This window comes from Sus scrofa, chromosome 16 (assembly GCF_000003025.6).
Source record: "Sus scrofa isolate TJ Tabasco breed Duroc chromosome 16, Sscrofa11.1, whole genome shotgun sequence".
Classification (NCBI taxonomy): Eukaryota; Metazoa; Chordata; class Mammalia; order Artiodactyla; family Suidae; genus Sus; species Sus scrofa.
Window position 1 is genome coordinate 75,424,213 of NC_010458.4, and position 21,221 is coordinate 75,445,433.

Consider the following 21,221-nt stretch of genomic DNA (forward strand, 5'->3'; position numbering starts at 1 on the left):
GGCAGTAGCGAGTCGAAACTGCCCTTTGGACCCGCTTTCTTCCTCTCTCCCTCCCCTCCTCCCCTCCCTCCTTCCTTTTTATTATTTTGTCTTTTGAGGTCACACTGGTGGCATGTGGAAGTTCCCAGGCTAGGGGTCAAATCGGAGCTGCATCTGCAACCTACACCGCAGCTCATGGCAGTGCCAGATCCTTTAACCCACTGAGTGGAGCCAGGGATAGAACCCAAGTCCTCATGGATGCCAGTCAGGTTTGTTACCTCAATGGGAACAATGGGACCAGCTTCAACACAGGGTGGGTCGCTTTGGGTGATTCCCACCAGCTTAGAAGACCTGTGACTCTTCTGACCCAACAGCGGGCTGAAAAGTGTGTCCTTGGATATGGGCCATGCGACTTGCCATATGGTCCACGGGAAGCATCTCGGGAGTTCCCGTCGTGGCGCAGGGGTTAACGAATCCGACTAGGAACCATGAGGTTGCGGGTTCGGTCCCTGTCCTTGCTCAGTGGGTTAAGGATCCGGCGTTGCCGTGAGCTGTGGTGTAGGTTGCAGACGCGGCTCAGATCCCGAGTTGCTGTGGCCCTGGCGTAGGCTGGTGGCTACGGCTCTGATTCGACCCCTAGCCTGGGAACCTCCATATGCCTCGGGAGCGGCCCAAGAAATAGCAACAACAACAACAACAACAAAAGACAAAAGAAAAAAAAAAAAAAAAAAAAGAAAGCATCTCGGCTTTACCTCTCCGCTTGGCTTTACCCTCAACCACTCTGGGCTTGTTGCCTCCACTGTAGAGTGTACAAAGTGAGACTAGGTGGGGAGTTCCCTTGTGGCACAGCGGGTTAAGGATCCCGCCTTGTCACTGCAGCAACTAGGGTTGTTCCTGTGGTGAAAGTTCGATCCCTGGCCTGGGAACTTTCACATGTTTCAAAAAACAAAAAAAAATTTGGACTTAGACTAAGTGCCCCCTAGAGTCCCTAAGTCATCCCTCACCGTAGCTGGGAAGCAGGCCTGCTTGTCTAGAAAGCAAACGCCTTTAAAATTCTGCACACGCGCTATTAGGAGGGTTCAGAGAAAACCCGGAAAGGGGATTCTTGGGGAAGGGGCCAGCCCCATAGAGTTAGGCTGTGAGGCTGGACTGTGCCCTGTCTCCTGAACTCAGATCTACAGACGGGGTCCCTGCAGGTGGAAAGTGACAAGCAGTGGCCCAGCTCCCCACCCCAGGCCAGTGTAGACCCAGATCACGCCTGGGCCGTCCCTCCGGTCCAGCCGTGGCTCCAGGCTGCCTCACTCTGAAATCTTCCTGAGGCATCCGCCAGGAAGCTTCCAGCCTTGCACGTGTCCACACTCCTGCAACGCAATCGAGCATTTGGCCGCCTGCGTGCTATTTTAGTCTTATGAATTCCTCCAGGAAGGTGACGTGTCTTTCACTTCTATATTCCCTGCATTCGAGAGGGTAGAGAGACGGTCACTGAGCTTGGCTGATGGACCGACAGTAGGAGACGGGGGCAGAAAGCCAGCACAGGAGGACAAGGTCGTTCTAGTGGAAGCCCCTAGTTGCTCAACCTGAGCCTTTAGTCAAGTGCGTGCTAGTAAAATCCTGTGCTGGTAACGTCAGTTTCCCCACGCTATCAAGTCATGTGTAAATCTCCTATGACTCTGTCTGGTCCCCAAGCACATGCCTTCACTGTTTAAGTCAATTCTCACACCCACCGCTGGGAGTTTACCGCCGAGGACACTGAGACTCAAGCAGGAAAAGGGAATCACAGGACACTAGAGTTGTTTGTCTATGGTGGGTCTTTTTCAAGAGGCCATAGATTTTTGCTCCTAACACAAGGTTGAATTGTGATAAATGGGGTGAACTTGGAGCTGAAAAATTGAGGCCTGCCTGAACCTTGCTTTTTCTGAGTTGATTCTTTCAGGGAGGAGTGTGTGTGTGTGTGTGTGTGTGTGTGTGTGTGTGCACACACACAGTTGGAACTTTCCTGCTTACAGAGAACTTCCTAAGCATGAGTAATTCTTGATCTTCAGAAAGGCAATGAGCAGGTGCCGTGCACAGCTCTCAGCTTGCTGTGTGTGTGTGTGGGGGGTGTCACCCAGGAACAAGGGCGGTCAGTCCAGGAAAACACTGAACGGAAAGGAAGCAGGCCTATTCTGTATTTTCTCCTCTCCTGGTTCTATAGCCACTGGCTGGATTCAGGTTCCCGTGGATAAGTGGGGCTGCCGAGCTGGAGGGCTGCGAAGGGCTGCATGCCGGTCCAGTGATTCCCCTGCTGTTGCTTTGAGGAGGGATGGATTCTTGGCCTGTGTGGGCCCCTGAGCCCTGCCTGCCGGGCTCCAAAGGCGGGTGGGCCCCCGTGTGCACGGGCATCAGGAAACGTCCAAAAGCCTGGGCTCCCGACACCTCCACGCTTGCCTCCGACTCCCGGAAAGGGAGTTGCTTCTGACTCAGAATCAAAGCCTTAGCCGAGTTTTAGATTATTCCCTGCCACGTTTAAAATGAGCAAGTCTTACCAATTTAAGTGAATAATGGCATTTCTTTCACCAAACAGTATTTCTTCTGTAACTTCCACTTTCTAACCAAACTAGTTAGAAGTCACGTTCAGAATGTACAGAGAGGCTGAAATGGAGCCAAGATTCTCCATCGCCCTTGCTGTTGGCTGTAACCTCGCCTGCCCTTCCGTTGCAAGTCACCTCCTGGCTACACCAGAAAGACTGTGACCAGACCCTTCAATCAGCGCATAGGCAGCATTGCCCCGAACCTGCTTTGGGTGTGTAGATATGCCTCCAAATATATACACACGTGCCTAAAGGAAAGTTGCTTTTATTTAAAATTGGGAGAGGGGAGTTCCCATCGTGGCTCAGCGGTAACACACCTGACTAGTATCCATGAGGATGTGGGTTTGAACCCCGGCCTCGCTCAGTGGGTTAAGGATCTGGCGTTGTGGTGAGCTGTGGTGTAGTTGCAGATGTGGCCAGGATCCCACATGGCTGTGGCTGTGGTGTAGGCCTGCGGCTACAGCTCTGAAAGGACCCCTAGCCTGAGAACCTCCATAGGCTGTGGGTGTGGCCCTAAAAGATAAAAGACAAAAAAAAAAAAAAAATGGGAGAGGGAGCTCTGGAAAGAAACAAATGCAGGTGCCCTCCCTCGCATGTGTCTCCGTTCTGGGGCTTCTCAGCCACCGGCTGTCCCGTTACGAGGCGGAGCCCAGGGCCTGAAGACCACGCATCCAACGTCAGGTTTCCAGGACTGCGAATTCCGCCGCGGAGGGTCAGGCGAATGGATGCCTGAAGTTCATTGTCATCGAATGTCACAATGATGATTCCTCCGAGGGAACTCGAGCAGAGGTGGAGCCTTTTGGCCGGACGGAGCTGCACGTGGATCTGGGGGTGCAGAAGGAAGCCGTCAGAGTATAAAGGAGCCAGGAGGGGTCCATCGGGGAGGGACCGAGCCTGTTAGGAGGAGCTGACCCCCGTCCTTTGAGGAGGGGACTCTCAGATCTCCGATCACCTGGGACACGTGAGCAGGTCTCTGAGGACCCAAAACCACCTGAAAATTTCACATCATTGGCAAAGAAAATCTCTCCCTTCGGAGTGGTTAGCGATGATTGGCAGCATTTGAGTTTGACCCAATCATTCTTGAATGCTCCCAGTTGGTTTCTGACGTCTCCCTGGTTATTTCTGGGAAGCATTTTAATCCACTAGATTTTTGCACAGACCACGGCATCCTGAGACTTCTTTCCTGCCCTTTGTTGTAGTACTGGATTTAAAAAAATTTTTTTAGGGCTTCACCTGCAGCATATGGAAGTTCCCAGATTAGGGGTCGAATCAAAACTGCAGCTTCTGGCCTATGCCAGCCATGGCAATACCAGATCTGAGCCACATCGGTGACCTACACCCACTGAGTGAGGCCAGAGATCAAACCCACATCCTCATGGATACTCTGTCGGGTTCTTAACCTGCTAAGCCACAACGGGGACTCCTGAAATATTGTCGTTTTAAAATAGGTTAAAATATTTATATTTTAAATAGAAGCATAGCCCACAATGACTGGATTCTAGAGGCGGTGTGTCAGGTATGCATGATTTTTATTTAAAATGTGTCCAATAAGATTTTTCCACTTGGAATGAACCTTTTACCTCTTACCGCATATTATTAGAAACAGTGTTGCCTCATTCCATGGAGTTTCTTAGAAAGTTCTAAGTAACTTAACAGAAGAGAAAAAATGAACCTGTGGGGAGATTAAATAACAGAAGTTTATATCCTAGCGGAGTGCGTGAGCACCCCGGCCTTGGGGACACACAAGTGACGAGTGGGCCATGCAAATTGTCGTCCGGTCACTCGGTCTCCTGGGGCAGTGGTGGCATTCATTTCCTGTCACGAGCACACATGAGAAGAGGAGTCAGGTGACATCAGCGAATGGGACATTGTCTTTTGCTTTGGGGGGTGGGGGGCATCAGAGAGAAGACAGGAACACAGATGTCGTGGGAGCATCTCAGGATCCGGGAGACTGTCCACGTCTCACCACCATCGCTCTGAACCCCAGCGTGGCCCCGGCATCCCCGCCTTCCCTCACCCCCCCACCCCCGCCAGCATCGGCCTTGGGGACACGTTTGAACCAAGAGCGCAGTTGTTGGTTTAAATCACTAGAACCTGGCGATATTCCACTTTTGCTTTCCTAAGCCAAAGGTCAGAGCACAAATGAGGTCACAGAAAGACAGTCCTCGAGTTATGCTGACCTGCCGGAGGGGCGAACAGAGCTACGGAGCACAGCGGACAGGTACTGGCAATGCAGGGCGGTCCTAGGAAATGGGAACGGTGCCATTACATGTAAACGGGTCGAGCCTGGGGCATTGGGTTTCCTGCCTGCTCTTTGGAGCTGCTGTCATGGAAAGAAGCTAAGGGCCGAGGGATGGGTGGGCGGAGGGGCAGGACGGCAGGGGACGGTCACCTTCTCGACATTTGTTCTAAAGTGACTTAGAGAGATGATCATTCATTTATCATCGAAACCTAATCCCGAACAGCGTTTGCTCCCTCTTTCTCTCTGTAAACACATCTGATCATAAATAACTTAAACGTCTCCTTGGCATTCGGGATGCAGTTCTGGCTGGAGTAAAAAAGGACGAAGGATGCTCAGCGTGGAGGAGGAGATGTCGGGTGTCTGTGTGTGTGGAGAGGCGGCTTAAGCGTCTAAAGCACGTTGCAAACATCAGCCATCAGAGACGGGCGGGGTGACCCAGCCGTATTTTTCATGAGTCTTCACCAAACTCTTAAAGGTAGCTTCAGCTTCCTTGCGACTGAAGGACTTTTTTGATTTTCCAGCTTTTCTGCAGATCCGCCCCTGCGGGAGAGGAAGAGATAAACCAGGTTAGAATCCGGCAGTCACCCGATTCCTGCCCTTTCTGTTGAGGACGCACCAAGCCGTGGGATTTCTGATGTCCAAAAATCAGCGTCACGTAAGGAGAGATACAGAATCACGGTTTGGGGGAGTTCCCGTCGTGGCGCAGTGGTTAACGAATCCGACTAGGAACCATGAGGTTGCGGGTTCGATCCCTGGCCTTGCTCAGTGGGTTAAGGATCTGGTGTTGCCGTGAGCTGTGGTGTAGGTTGCAGACGCGGCTTGGATCCCGCGTTGCTCTGGCTGCGGTGTAGGCTGGTGGCTACAGCTCCGATTAGACCCCTAGTCTGGGAACCTCCATGTGTCTTTTGCCCAAGAAATGGCAAAAAGACAAAAAAAAAAAAAAAAAAAAAAAAAGAATCACGGTTTGGGCACAAAACAGAGGCAGGAGTCCAGTGGCCCCAAGCTTTTTAGGGAGGGAGAGACATGCAGGCTGCTGTTGTCACAAACCCAGTGCTCCCAGTAAGACGCTCATTGTCGCTGGAAGGACGAGCTTTATCCAAAGAGCATCCACGCGGGACGGAGTGCCACGTCCTGGAGGCAAGACGATGTCCTGACTTCTCTTCCCCACCACACAGTGCCTTTAGTGTTTATGGTTAGATGTGTGTATTTCTGTAGTCACACACACACATTGTAAAACCCTGACTTTTAAAATTCAAGTTCAGGCGCCACTAGTGAATTTCTTGTCATTGTTGTCACAAGGGAACCGGGTCCTGAGAAGACGGGGGAGCCATTACCATGGGGGCGGAAATCTATCATGAGTCCCCAGTGCGGCATGAGGGGAGGGGGTCAGTGCTTCCTTGCACCATCCCCAGTGATGCGTGGGGGCTGGCCAGGAGAGGCCCGAGGTGTGTTCCCCCCACCCCGGCCCTGGCAGTGACCGGGTGTGTTCTGGTCTGAGGGATGGAGCCGCCTCTGCGTCTGCAGTGCCAGGGAGTCTGATTCACCTGAAGGGGGACACAGAGGCTCAGACCCCAAGCCAGAAGGAGCCAGCAGACACCAGTGAGTGGCCAGGTCCCAGGCCGTCACCACCCCTCCAGAGAGCCCTGGCATCAGAGGGAAAGTGCGCACTTGGAACTGTGAGGTGCTGGTGGTGCTGGACCCTCAGAATAGCTGGGGGGCAGCCCTCTACTCCTCCAGGCTCAGCCCCTCCCCACAACGCATCCTCCCGTCAAGGGAAACTCCCCCTTAGCCCGAGTGTCATTGCCCTTGACTTCCCACCGCCCGTCCTGGAAGGTCTGCTCGTCTTTCCAGCCCTCTCGTGCACGTATTTTGTGGGCGGGATGGAAACGCCCTGAGTGTCACCCACTAGGGTGCCTGCACACACCCTGCTCTCAACCGTCTCCTGTTGTTTGTGAACGGTCACTAAGGAGGATCTCTGAACAGGTCCTTTGCGTTCCTCCATTCCTCGCAGGTGACATTTTTGTCCCAGCACATGGTGGGGATGTGCCATCTCTGCAAGGGGACCTGCTGGGAACCAGACCTCACCACCCACAGCCTCCCCGGGTCACACTGCACACCTGTTCCCTCGGCCGGGCATGGAGGGCAGCAGCCACCCAGGCGTGCGTGGCTTGGGGGGCAAGATCCCCCGATCTTAGCGCTCTCGGATAAACCCACTCATCACTCCCGTGGGAAGACAGCTTAATCCATGGGGAAATGGCACCAGATCACCACAAACGGGGAACGGAAGGCTGTGCCATGTACTTAAATCCCGAGCTTCTGGAGCCTTTTCCCCAGCTGGCTTTTCCACAGTGGCGACTCAGAGCAACACCCAGGTCGGGACTGAGAAGCCCAGAGCCACTCCCGCTCTGGCTCCTCCTGACATCTCTCTGCCTGGACTTTTCCATCCGCCAGTGAAGGGCGGGACCACCTCTTCTAATTAGCTGCCTGATCCACTCACATCAAATGAGCTACTGAAGGGTGAAGGAAACTGGAAAAGAGGCCAGGAATCCACCATTTACTCACGTCTAGAAACTCCCCCTCGTCTTCCCCAGTTTGCTTATGTGGTGTCGTTATACCTGATAAAAAGGGACCACGAAAAGCTGATATATTACGATAACCATCCCGTGGGTTAAGATCAAAGTCCAATGTTATGTCATTAAACATAAGCCAAGGACTCTGTGCAGGGACTTCGGCGGCATCAATTTCTACATAAGTGGGAACAAATGTCGGGGCTTTTTTTTTTTTTTTTTTTTTGGCATAAGATGCAAATTCTAACCATCCCGGTCATTCTTTTCTATAACACTGAAAATTTCTGGTATGATTTGAGAATTCTGAACTCAAAGCAGCCAGACAAATACAGGCTTACAATAATCTTGGAATATTCTGCTGCTTTTGGCATGTACACATACTTTGCTTATTCTTCGTGAAAGTCTCACTTGTTTCAAAAAACAACAGACAAAACCCCACACGAACAGACCAGTTTTTGTTGCCTCTTCTTCCCGGGAAGAGTTATGAACATAGACACCCAGCGCTCAGTCAATTCAGCAGCTGGGAGACAGAGCCCATGGAAGGCAGTCAGCAGTCTCCGAGCCTTCCTTGCACCCAGCTGGCCACAAAGAAGCCCCCTCGGGCCACCCCCTCTCGGCCCCTGTCTTACGCCCAAGTCTGCAGTCAACAAATAGCTTTTCAGAGATTGCCTGTCCTTCTCTGATCGGCTGTCTAAGCATCAGTCACCCAGAGACACACGGCGCTTGAAAACCAGGGCAGCTGAGCTGTTCTTGCTGAAATGCTCTCCCGGTGCCACCGCACCAAGAAGGGGCGGGTCACTCGGTGCACCTGGGGCCCCTGATGGTCCAGGGCCACTAATGCTGAACCAACTCCCGTTCTTTTTTTTTTTTTTTTTAATTGAAGTCTAGTTGATGTACAATCTTGCATTAATTTCAGGTGTACAGGAAAGTGATTGAGATACACACACACATATGTGTTCCCCTGAATGTAAGGTATACATATATCACATATATGCTTTTCCTTTGTTATTATATGATGTTGACTAGAGTTCAATATCTTATACATCTATCTTATATATAGTGGTTTATATATAGACTCTATTAATGCCAAATCCTAATTCATCCCTCCCCCTTCTTTCCCCTTTGGAACCACAGCAATGTTCTTTTTATGTCTGTGAGTCTGTTTCTTTTTTTGGCTACACCTGCAGCATGTGGAGTTCCTGGGCCAGGGATCAAACCCATGCCACAGCAGTGACACCATATCCTTAACCGGTTGAGCCCCTGGGGAATGCTCTCTGTTTTTGTTTTGTAAGTAAGTTCATTTGTATCTTTTCTTTTCTTTTTTTTCCCCTGAGATTCTACATGTAAGTGATAGCATAGGATATTTGTCTTTCTTTGTCTGGCTTACTTCACATAGTGTGATAATTTCTAGGTCCGTCCATGTTGCTGCAAATGACATGATTTCGTTCTTTTTCATGGCTGAGTAGTATTCCGTTGTATATATGCACCACATCTGCTTCAACCATTCCTCTGTCACACATCTGGACGCTTGGGTGGCTTCCACGTCTTGGCTATTGCATATAGTGCTACAATGAACACTGGGCTGCATGTATCTTTTCAAATTAGAGTTTTCTCTGGATAGATACCCAGGGTGGGATTGCTGGATCACAGAGTCGTTCTATAGTTAGTTTCCTTGAGGACACTTCATAGTGGCTGCACCAATGTACATTCCCACTGACAGTGTAGGAGGGTTCTCCTTTCTCCACACCCCCTCCAGCATTTATTGTTTGCAGGCTTTTTAGTGAAGGCCCTTCTGACCTGTGCGAGGGGGAACCTCACGGTGGTTTTGATTGGTGTTTGTCTAACAATCAGCAATGGTGCCGCTCCCATTCTTCCTCCAGGGCACAGCTTCCCGGAGTCCGGACCTCCGGGAAGCCATCAGGCAACTCCTCTGACGCTCTGCGTTTTCCTCTACGAATCAGGGACAAAACCCACTTCACAGCATCATTATGAACATCAGATAAGATACAAAATTTGAGGAGCTCCTGCTGTGGTGTAGGGTGCAGCGGCAGCTCAGATTCCCGGCCCGGGAACGGGCAGGTACCACAGGTGCAACTGAAAAAAAAAATACTGAATTTGAAAACGCACTGAGCAATTCTAAGTGTATCCAGCTAATGAAGAACAGTTTTTGTGTGCGTGTCTTTTTGAGGCTGCACCCTCGGCATATGGAGGTTCCCAGACTATGGGTGGAACGACAGAATCAGAGCTACAGCTGCCGTCTACGCCACAGCCACAGCAATACAGGACCTGAGCCGTGTCTGCGACCTACACCACAGCTCATGGCAATGCCAGATCCTTAACCCACTGAGCGAGGCCAGGGATCCAACCCGTGTCCCCATGGATACGAGTTGGTTTGTTCACCCCAGAGCCATGACGGGAATTCCAAGTTTTTCTTATTTTCCTCACATTGACGTTTCTGCCTTATCTATTTTCATTAACTGATACTCAGAGAGTCTTTTTTGGACATTTTCCTTCAAATAACTCATTTTTCCTGAAATACCTCTACTTGTATTTGATGCTTAAGGGTGTGGCTGTGTGCCCAGCCCCCCCCCCCGGGGGGGGGGTCTGTGCTGTCATGAAGCGATGAGAAGAGTAAACTCTCTCCCCAGCCACGGACTGTACACGTGGGGTTATGAGCACTCTGAGGGGTCTGCCCTGACAGCCTTCACAGTGGCAGAGTCTCACTGTGATACTGAGGCCGAGCAGCGCTAATGAGAACAGTTCTCTGTGACTGCGGCTGCGGAGAAACAAAATCATGAATTGGGGCTTGGGTTTGACCTTTCATTTTTTTTGCTTATGGCTTTGGGGGCCAATCACAATGATTAACATGAAAACAGTTCCACACAGCGAACAAGCGACCCCAGACTCGGGTCCTCAGACCAGCTGCCTGTTTTTGTTTTTTTTCTTGTTAGGGCTGCACCTGCAGCATATGGAAGTTCCCAGGCTAGGGGTGGAATTGGAGCCACAGCCACAGCCACAGCCACAGCGACAGTCATGCCAGATTTGAGTCACATCTGTGACTTCACACCACAGCTCACGATAACGCAGGATCCTTAACCCACTGAGCGAGGCCAGGGATCGAACCTGCATTCTCAGGGATACTAATTGGGTTCTTAACCCACTGAACCATGATGGGAAATCCCAGCTGCCCAGTCTTACTGTGGCTTCGTTACCCCAGTGTGTACACCTAGTGTCAGTCTGGCTCCAGCCATTCCGCACACCTCTTCTTGTTCATTTAGTCCTGCATTCATTCACTCAGTATGTTGGGTGCTGGGTGAAGAAAGACCTGGTACCTGGCTGCAGCACCTTAGAATCATTGCGGGGAGAGATTGTGATGCTGCTGAGGCAGAAGGGGCCGTCAGCATTTTAGCCCCAGTGCTATGGACAGCATGGTCTGGTGACTCTTTGTTGGAAGGCTGTCCAGTGTCCGTGGCCACCACCTATTAGGTGCTAGGAGTACCCCCGAGCTAGGACAACCAAATTGTCTCCAGACATCACCCATGTCCCCTCAGAGACAAAATGCCCACCCCGTGCCCCCTCCCCCCCTGCAAGGTGAACCTCTGGTGTCTGGAACAAATATGGCCCAGAGCAAGGAGGAGAAGGTTCATCTCTATTCATCCAGGAAATGATGCTGCAAGTTCTCCCCGAGTCAGGACCTGTGCTGGTTACAAGGACTGCAGGGCTTTCCTAAGTGGAAACGATTCTGGTCCTGGTGGAACTTACTGCTCAAAGGAGATGGATTCTTTCTGGGGGAGAGGAAGAGAAAGGGGGTGGTGTTGTGTGTTCAGGAAGATTTCCACGGCTGAAGACACTTGAACTATGGGCGGTGGAAATTCCGGCTCTGGTGCAGTGGGATTGGTGGTGTCTCTGGAGCACCGGGATGCAGGTTCCATCCCTGGCCTGGCACAGTGGGTTAAGGGTCCTGAGTTGCCACAGCTACAGCATAAGTTGCAACTGCAGCTCGGCTGTGATCCCTGGCCTGGGAATTTCCATATGCTTCGGGGTGGCCAAAAAAGGAAAAAAAATAAAAGAAGAATTATAGGTGGTATTTGTCAGGCAATGGTGGCTGAGGATAAAGATTCTAACGTGAGGCTAAAATATGCAGCTATGTTCAGAGAAGGACAGACAGACACTGGATGAAGCTGGGGTGCAGTGTGTGTGGAGGGGAGCGGTGCAGGTGCAGATTTCAATAGATCTGGGTTCAAATCCCTGCTCCAATACTTTCTGGCTGTGTGACCCTGGGGGAGTTACTTAACCTCTCTGAATCTCAACTTCCTCATCTGTAAAATAAGCATAATAACAGTGCCATATGACACTGGATTTTTATAGGGATTTAATATGTTAAAGCGTATAAGATGCCTGGACTGTGCTGGGTGCAGGATGAAGACAATAATTGTGAGTTTTTATGTTTGGAACTCTCAGAGAGGGTCTTATTCTTTGGCAAAGTTTCTTTCTGTCCTCTTGAAAAAATAATGCACATAATTCTCTGTGTTTCCGTGGATATGATGACTTGGCTTCTTCGGTCACAAAAACATTTTCAGGCAAATCCAACATTTTGCATTTATAGGGCTAATTTCTCAGCCTTTTCAATAACATCGTTTTAATAGGTTGACATAAATTATTCATTTAATATCTCTCACCCGATTAGATTTTCTTCTTACTATTTTTTTTTCTTTGCAAACATACTTTCATAGTGTTGCTGGGTTTCACTTGTCCATGAATTACAGGTTTCTGCTCCTTAAAAAATAGTTAGATTTCCAGACACACACAAAAAGCTCATGAAAAGCTTTGAGGCTCCTTCCCTCATTTCCTGGGCTGAATTGCAGAGCTGCTGCTACTTGTTTTTAAAGTCTTTGAACGTACAATTATTAGTCTAAAAGCACTCACATGCACCCTCACCCCTCCAGAGAGGGTTTCGAGCCTGTGCTGTGCTCAGTTTAGATTCTTTCTGGGACGCTGGGTCTGGAGGAAGGGCTCAGACGGACGCATGCTTGGCTCGGGAAGACACAGGCGCAGGCATTTTTGAAAGGTCTGCTCGGAGAGACAGCAGCAGTGATTTCTTTCTTTCTTTCTTTCTTTTTTTTTTTTTTAAGGTCTGCTGTTCAAAGCAGATCAACTTACAAGTTCTAAAGGACTGATAAGACTCTACAACTGGCGAGGTGGCTTCAAAGAAACTCGTTCCCCAATCAAAGCAAGGACTCTGAGGCCACTACCAGCGAGGGAGGGATGTGAGCTGGACCTGGTCCAGGAAGCATCAAAGAGAAGAAGCGGGGCGCGGAAATGCGCTGATTCCACAGCCCTTACCAGGAGTCTCAGAACGTGTGTGTGTGTGTGTGTGCGTGTGCGTGTGCGCGTGTGTGTGTGTTCCCGTGTGCACAGACTTGTGTGTTTTATGGACATGAGCATTCACATATGTGCATGTGTGTTTGTATGTGCATGTGTGTGCGTGTGTGCGTGCACGCGTGCCTGGCTGTAGTGGTGATGTTTAAACTGTAGGGAGAGATATGAGCGTCCCTGTGGTGACTGCAACCCAAGAGCACCCTTGAGAGAAGCCCCAGGCCTCACACATGGACCTGAAGGACGGTCAGTTTATGGGGGGAGACCCGCTGCCCATCAGGGACCCCACCTGGCACCAGCCAAGTCAGGGAGGGGGAGCCTAAGGGGGTGAAAGAGCCAGGGGGAGGGGCAGAGTGACGGGGTGAGGCCATGCAGTCTGGCCGACTGAGCAGCTAAGGAGCTCTGGCTGGTGTTTGTTCTGTTTTATTTTGTTTGCTTTTTGGTTTGTTTGCCTTATGGTTGCATCCATGGCAAATGCAAATTCCAGGGCCAGGGATGGAATCTGAGCCGCAGCAACGCTGGATCCTTAACCCTTGCACGGGCTGGGGAATGAACCCCCACCTATGCAGTGACCTGAGCTGCTGCAGCTAGACTCTTAACCCACTGTGCTACAGTGGGAACTCCCTTGGTTTAGGTTTTGACAGACATGAGTGAAGTGCTGGTTCCCCACGTGGCTTCTGTCCACAAGTGGGATGGCATCTGATCCACTTCCAGGTGATGTCTGGGGATGTGGCCACCTTCACACACGGTATCTCATTACAGTCCCCAGACATTAAATTCTACTTCAGTCTGACTGTCGGGGCTGCTCAGCAAAGTGGACCTCCTCCCCACCAGGCACAGCTGCCCCGCCAAACTCCGGGCGAGTGATGACCAGAGGCCCCAGGGGGTGCAGGACCGAGAAGAGACACAGCATCCTAGCTGGGCATGCGGGAAGCAGAGACCCCGCCTGGGAGAGGCTCTCCTGGTGGGGGTGGAGGAAAACATGCCAGGCGACCCCAGCTGTGGATGGGGGTCCACGCAGACTGTTGGGGAGCATCCGTGGTCCAGCCGCCAGGAAGGAGCCGTCATCTCAGAAGTGTGATGCTCGCTTGATTTATAATAAAACCAGAACTTTAAAAACGCTTCCTGACCTTGTTTTTTAGCAATCACTGCACGTTAAAAAAATCTGGCAAGTGCAGCTTAGCTACGAGAAACTTCCAAAAGAGCAGCCGTGTTTCCCACAGATATACTAAGTGCCTCAGGGAACCAACCTCACGCAGGTGGCTGAAGACACCAGGTGAGGCCAGGCGAGCGAGATGTCCCCGGCTAGGGGGTGGCAGCAGTGGGGATGCCTGAATGCGACCGGCTGGACTCATGCTCCCTCTGCAGCAGGACCACAGGCCAGCTTTCCACAGCCTGGACTGTCATCAGGGCCAAGTATGAGAACGATGCCCAGGATGCAAAGCCACTTTACTCAGAAAGGAATGTTTCCTTGGTGGAACATTCTAGTGTTTTCCATGGAGAAACCTTATATAACCACAGACTCTCCATTACAGTCTGTAAAATAGTTCCCAACTATTGGGCGATAAATCTCCTCAGCTGGTCATTCTCTCTTGAGTTCAGTGAACCTCTCAGGATGACAAAGCCAGCATCAGTTCTGCATAAACCTCGATAACATTTAAGAGAAATGAAAGTGAAGCCACATCATCTAATGCAGCCGTCCCCTGCAGCCGCAGTTTCACCTTCTGTGATTTCAATGAACCATGGTCTGAAACTATTAAATGGAAAATTCCAGAAATAAACAATGCCTAAGTTTTAAATTGCACACCGTTCTGAAGAGCAAGATGAAGTCTCATGCCCAGGCAGACCTTGGCGATAGCGTGGCTTTATTTCCAGACTGTTGCAACAAAGGGAATACCCCAAAAGAGGGAGTCACATGAATTTTTTGGTTTCCTGGGGCCTTTAAAATTATGTTCACGCGCACTAACGTATATTAAAGGAGGCACAGCATTAAAAACGTCTAAAAAATCTAGACATTAAAAAACAGTATTAAAGTTAAAAAGTTGCTATTGGGAAAAAAATGGCACTTACAGCTTTGCTTAAGCAGAGTTGTCACAAACTTTCAATTTGTGAAAAAAACACAGTATCCGCAAGTGCAGTGAATTGATCCCACTCCAGCCCACCAGGGACGCAAACTGTCCCTTTGTCCAGCGTTTCCAGGTATGGGAAAAACACAGCACCTGGGTTCCGTACTGCGATTTCAGGATCTGCTGAGCGACTTGGAAAGGATCCCCTGACGATAAGAAGGGATAACTTTGTTACCATAAAGATCCTCAAGCCATGGGCAGACCCAGAGGCACCACTTATATGTACAAACAGAATGATGCCCAGGATGCAAAACATGTATATATTTGTCTTTTTAGGGCCACATCCATGGCATATGGAAGTTTCTAAGCTAGGGGTCTAATCAGAGCTGTAGCCACTGGCCTACGCCACAGCCACAGCAACTCCAGATCCAAGCCGTGTGACCTACACCACAGCTCACGGCAACATGGGATCCTTAACCCACGGAGCAGATCCAAGGATCGAACCTGCGTCCTCACGGATGCTAGCCAGATTAGTTCCTGCTGAGCCATGACAGGAACGCCCATGGATATTTTGGACTCTTGCAAAATATAAGCATCTCTTTCCTCTCCATCTTAAAGAACGTCCTAGCAGTTATGAAATCCGTTTTAAGACATTATGTTTTCTTGGAAGACGTAAGCAGAGAAAAAGGCACTTCAGCTAAAACTTCAAATTAGATCAGATAAACATTTCAAAATTATTTTTTTTCCTGGAGATTCCACTAATTCTGGGACCTCTGCTTAAGTGGCTGGGCCCCAGTGGGTTTCACTGGCTGGGCGGGGACCCCGTCAGTGGCAGCCGGACGTCCTCAGGCCCCCAGGATGGGCCTCGAACAGATCCCTAAGCCTTCCCTGAAACCCCAACCCAGTGGGCTCTGCTCTTGTCAACCCTGATTTACGGATGAGGAGACAGACGGAGAAGTCGATCGTGTGCTGGAAATCACGCAGGATTCTAAACGGGACTGGACCCCCAAGGCTGGGTGGCTCTCCACGTGGAGAAGGCTCGCAGGTGTCGGCGAGGGAACAAGATGCTGACCCTTCGATGCACAGAGTGCCACCCACTCTGGCCCTCCCTCACTGGGACCCCTCCCAGGAGCCCCCCATCCCTCTGCACCGCACCCTCCTTTCAACATGGAGCTGGGGGGTCTCCATGCCATGAGCAAACACCCAGGTGATCAATGCACCGAATCTGCCTTTACCGCAAGGAGCCTGGTCCTCTGGCCCCAGCCGTGTGGACCTTGGAGCCTTGCCCTGCTCTGGGGGCAGCCGTGCCTTCCCCAGCCCCACCACCCTGGACACCGGCCACCTGCAGTTTCCATTTCGCTACATGCAGGCTGCAGGAGGAGCGGCTGGCACCAGCGGAGCCAAGGGCCACGTGTTCCGTCTTCAAGGCCTGTTTAACACAACACAGCCACCGCTTCTGGCTTTTCCACTTGTGAGCTGACTCCAGCCACCTGGATGTGGGGTTCTGGAAAAGTCTGAGAGCCCTGCCGGACCATCCCAGAGGGGGCACCTCATCACCACGGACATGCCCCCACCGGCTCCATCAACAGCACGTGGTCATCCATTCACCTGCCTGGGGACAGCCCCGCGCCTGCCCTGCACCCCCTGAACAGAGGGGCATTGGGGGTGTTTTCCCACCAACCTGCCCTCCCAGGTCAGACCCTCTGCCCTTCACACGTGACTTTCGAGGGCACCCTCTCTTCCTTTCCAGGGACGCATTTCAAGAAGGACGAGAATCTGGTTCTTCCCCACCGCAAGCCCCTGGTTTCAGAGTCCAGGCGTTCATGCCGGCGACTGAATCCTTCCGGCAGACCTCCCCCCACCCCCCCGTACCAGGGGTGGACCCTGCTGACTCTGCTGCGGCCACCCAATCACGGGGCCCCGCGAGGTGCCAGGCTGCCCCTGTCCGGCCATGTGGCCTCAGTTTAAGAAGGAGGCACTGGGGAGGCAGAGGCTTCCTGCTGCTGCGCGGGGATGGAGGCGGGGCAGGTGGAATAAGGGGTGCACAGGGATGGGGGCTTCGCGGGAAAGGCTAGGGCTTCCTTTATCCCAGGGTGACCAGAGCCCACCGCTGCCGGGAAGAGGAGACACCCGCTTCCCCCCCCTCGTGCCCTTTGTCCCTCCCGACAGACACAAGGGCCTTAGCCCTCCCTGCAACTTCACCTGGCGTGATCGGGTGCAAGAGACTCTGCCTCCAGCCAGATGCCTTTCTGGGTGGTGTGCTGGTGATTTTATGACCCTTGGCAGCCCCGGAACCCAGACGCTCATCCACTCCCATCAACAGAAGCAATTCCGTGTGTGCACAGACGGTAGGTAGGGCCACTGCCTCGATGGGAACCCCAAAGTGCCAGCGGAGACTGAGAGTGTCCCCAAGAACGGGACAGGAATCCGCGCCGGGATCCACCTGTCACAACAGAGGACGGCCGCCTTCCGCCCTTGCCCCCGCCAGCAGAAGCTTCCTGCTGGGGATGAAATAATCCTACACTGGATTGTTCTGGAAAAACTACATCACGAAGTAACCTGAGATTTGCACAGGCAACCAAGGTCACGTAAGCTTCATTCTCAAGACGGTGTCTGGGGTCAGGAGGCCTGCCTGTCTTTGCCTTTTCCGGGGACATCTCCAGCGCCCTGCCTTCCATGGGACAGGGACAGCGGAAGGGCCCACTGCGTGCCACAGCCAGCGCAGGGACGTCAGACGCTAAAGGAGATTCTGCAGTGTTAAATAAATAAATGAGATTCCGCAGTCTCTGGAAGGCCTGAGAGATATTTTGCCCCAAAATTCAAAGGTGAAAGTGTTACAATGTGGGCACAAATTCTCTAAAATACGTATTACTTTTGAGACGAGTCTGTTTTTGCTCTAAAAACACAGCAAGGCAAGGACTATGTGGATGAGTTTATTCTTTACGACTTTACTGATTTTTAGTAAAGGAGCAGCTTGATAAAGACGTGAACTTTCAGTTCTGACCCCTGGGAAGGACCCCATTCCTGTCGTTCACTTTGTTCCAGCAGGACAGGCCTGAGCGGGCATGGTCTGTCGTCAGCACGGTTTTCTTCTCTTTCCTTTTTTTTGTCCAAGTGTGGCATATGCAAATTCCCAGGCTAGGGGCTGAATCGGAGCTGCAGCTACGGGTCTACACCCCAGCCACAGCAACGCCAGATCTGAGCCTTATCTGTGACCTACCTACACCACAGCTCATGGCAACGCCGGATCCTTAACCCACTGCACAAGGCCAGGGATCGAACCCGCATCCGCATGGATACTAGAGGGGTTCATTACTGCTGAGCCACAATGGGAACTCCAGCTTGGTTTTCTTTCTTGATGTGCTGGATAAAGATGGACGCCCTCATGAGGGGACATGGACAAAGCCTCAGACGACAGCCCTGGACACTCAGCGGGTCTCTGAGGAACCACACGGACCTGGCCTCCAGCCCATACATCTTGGTCGCATGGGCCCTGTGCGGGGGACTCTGGAATCCACACCTCAGCCCCCACCCCCACCCCCAGACACCAGCCACCTCCTGCTGGACACATTCGACAGGCGGTTTCCCTTTAATGTCAGTGTTCTGAACAAAGATGGACCACTTTCTACTCAACCATTTCTCAGAGGGCCCCTCCCTTGGCCAAGGAGGCCTGCTGGGCCAGCCCTTCCGGTTTTGAAGGTAGGGGTGGAGATCACCTGGGATCCCAGTCACACCTGTCCTGGGAAGGAGAAGGGGGGGCACCTTCCTGCAAGCCTCGTCTTAGCCAGTGCACCTGCAGCACATCGCAGCAGGGCGCCCCCAGGTGAGACCCTGGGGCCAGGGTACCAAGAAGCTCTACTGGGGCTGAAAGTGGGGAGCCGTGAACTTGGCCTGAGATGGGGGACCCTGCTACATCAGTTAGGCGGGAGGGGCGCATGACCTGGGCCAAGCTCTGTCTGTGAGGGGGGGCTGGGGGGCGGTTGGGGGTTTGGGAGGGGAGGGGTGAGGGGAGGGGTGAGGTGGGAGGTGTGGGGAGGCCTGGCGGGGATGAAGAAGCACAGGAGATGGCAGAGGGGCAGATGGTGACTCAGTCTGACGCAGGACGCTGTGGGGGGGTTTAAGCCGGGGTGGGGGTGGGGCACGTGGGAGGGTCTGGCGCTGTCCCCGCCACGTGACGATTGCCCTCCAGCACTGCTGTGAGCTGTGGTCCCAGAGCTCAGGCGAGGCCGCCAGTGTGACGATGCAGGGCAGGGGTCTCTGACTCCTTGGGGTGAGTGGGGGAAGATGTTTCCAGCTCTCTTGAAAGGAAGAGGGCCACTCCCGCCTTGCAAAGGACACATCATTATCCGTGGCAACTAGTGCCCAGTGAGGAAATCTGGTTTGTTTGTACAAACGCAAAATCTGTTTTGCTGCTGGGGAGACTGCTGGCAGGTGGGCATGGCCAACAGGACGTGTTGCTCCAAGTAGTGAAAGGGGCCAGAGGAGCGTGACCAGGAACGGGACACACATGGGGACACTGCATCCTCAGCACACCCGCTTACACTGGCCCGGGTGGGGCTGGTGTGGGGCGCTTGGGATGTGCAACAGGCTGTCTGCAGGGGGGCCGATTCCATCCCATAATAAGTCACGCGTGGGCGGGGACTGTGCCTTGGCTGCCTCCTCAGGCCCCGCCCACTCGGCTGCTCCCCCCCCCCCCCCCGCCCCACAGGCTTCAAAGGGGGTGTCTTCCCGCCTGGGCAACGTGGCCCGCTCTGTGCTGAAACACTGTTAATAGGCAAGCACGTCGTACTTGAACCTCGGCCTGTGTTCAAGAGAACAGGATTCTGACTGTTTGGTGTGCAGGCTGCTGATGCGGTGCAGGTGCGGGGCAGAGGCCGCAGAGGGAAGGAAGGGAAAAGCCGCAGAGAGTGAGGCCAGCCCCCCTCCTCCCCCAGATTGCAGAGACCCCCGCCCCAAGACCAGAGCAGGAGTCTCCCCACCGTGACGTCCGAGCACCCCAAAGTGTTCCGAGCCGCGTCAATGGGTGTAAAGACCTTATCCTAACACGGGAATCCTAGGTCACCTGACCTTAAAAACGAAGTGTATTTTGGAGTTCCCACTGTGGCTCAGGGGTAACCAACTAGCACGTTGGACCCCTGTCCTCGCTCAGTGGGTTAAGGACCCAGCGATGCGGTGAGCTGTGGTGTAGGTCGCAGGTGCAGCTCCGATCCTGAGTTGCTGTGGCTGTGGTGTAGGCTGGCAGCTGCAGCTCTGATTTGATCCCTAGCCCGGGAACTTCCATATGCTGCAGGTGCAGCCCTAAAAAACAAACAAAATAAAAAACCCAAAAAACTGAGTGTGTTTCATCAAGTACACTTTCTGGAGGGTCCTGGGGTGAACGCCAGCACTGGTAACCAGGCACGGTACCCATAACGTTGGGGCAGGTGCTGGAAGCCTGTGCATTTCTTCCCCGTGAGCATCCTTCACACGTCAGCGTTTTGCTTCCAGGGCTGGAGTCTGCGGTGCCTGCATCACAGCCCTGCCTCCCTTGGCCTCCCCGGTGTCCCCACACCTGCCTCTTACACTGCCTTGTTTACACTATTTTCTTGTTAAATTAAGAAAGCAGTAGGAGTGGGAAGGGCCCACCTGGCCCAGTGCTGTGAAAACCTGGACAAGAGTAAGGAATGCAAACCATTTCAGGGTTGCACACTGTCACCTGTATTTGCAGGTGTCATACAGGTGACGGTCCCAGTGCAGAGAAAACCCAACACACACTCGTTCTGTTTGTAGGGAAATGCAGGCAAAGACATGGCATGAAATGTCTTGCTTGGTGTTGAGAAACAAAGGGGTGGAAGATCTTTCTGGAAAACGTGATGTTTTGTTACCATAAAATAGTCTCAGATTGTAATCAAGAAAGGACGTTGGTTCTAAATTCAGATTTCTAGTCCTTGTCTGAAAAGCTTACAAAACTAGGGGCTGATTGTGGCTGACCTAATAAAAATGAAAAAGAGATTTTCTATAAGCACCTGGGACGGCTATTATTACTTTTAGGTCATTACTTTGGGGATGTTCTGATTTCAGTTCTTCTATTTGTATCAGGATGTTGCTACAGTATCTTTTAAGTCAGAATTAGAGTAAGTCAAGAATTCAATCAGTAAGCTGGAGAAATATCACGGGAATCTGTAAACAACACAAACTTTGTAACACAAACTTTGTAACACGGTATAGGTAATGCTTGTGCCTGTCACAGTTCTGAGGGTTTTCCTTGTGTAAACTCACTCGGTCCACACCACAGAGAGCCCGCTAGAGCTCTAGCCTCCATCATGATCAGGAAACTGCCCATGAAGTGAAATTCAGTTGTCTGAGGTCACGCGGCAGGTAGGTGCGGCAGGTAGGTGCTAGAGCTGGAATTGGAACTCACGCAGTTGGTGAGTATAAATAC

The 21,221-nt window shown here is 52.0% G+C and overlaps 1 protein-coding gene across 1 annotated transcript in view; it reads right to left on the reverse strand.

Moving 5' to 3' along the window:
• Positions 4,060 to 21,221, reverse strand: part of UBE2QL1 (ubiquitin conjugating enzyme E2 Q family like 1) — a 46,235-nt gene continuing 29,073 nt past the window's right edge. Inside the window, 1 exon segment of the mRNA XM_021076776.1 lies at positions 4,060 to 5,331. Coding sequence (XP_020932435.1) covers positions 5,200 to 5,331 — 132 coding nt within the window. The 3' untranslated portion in view covers positions 4,060 to 5,199.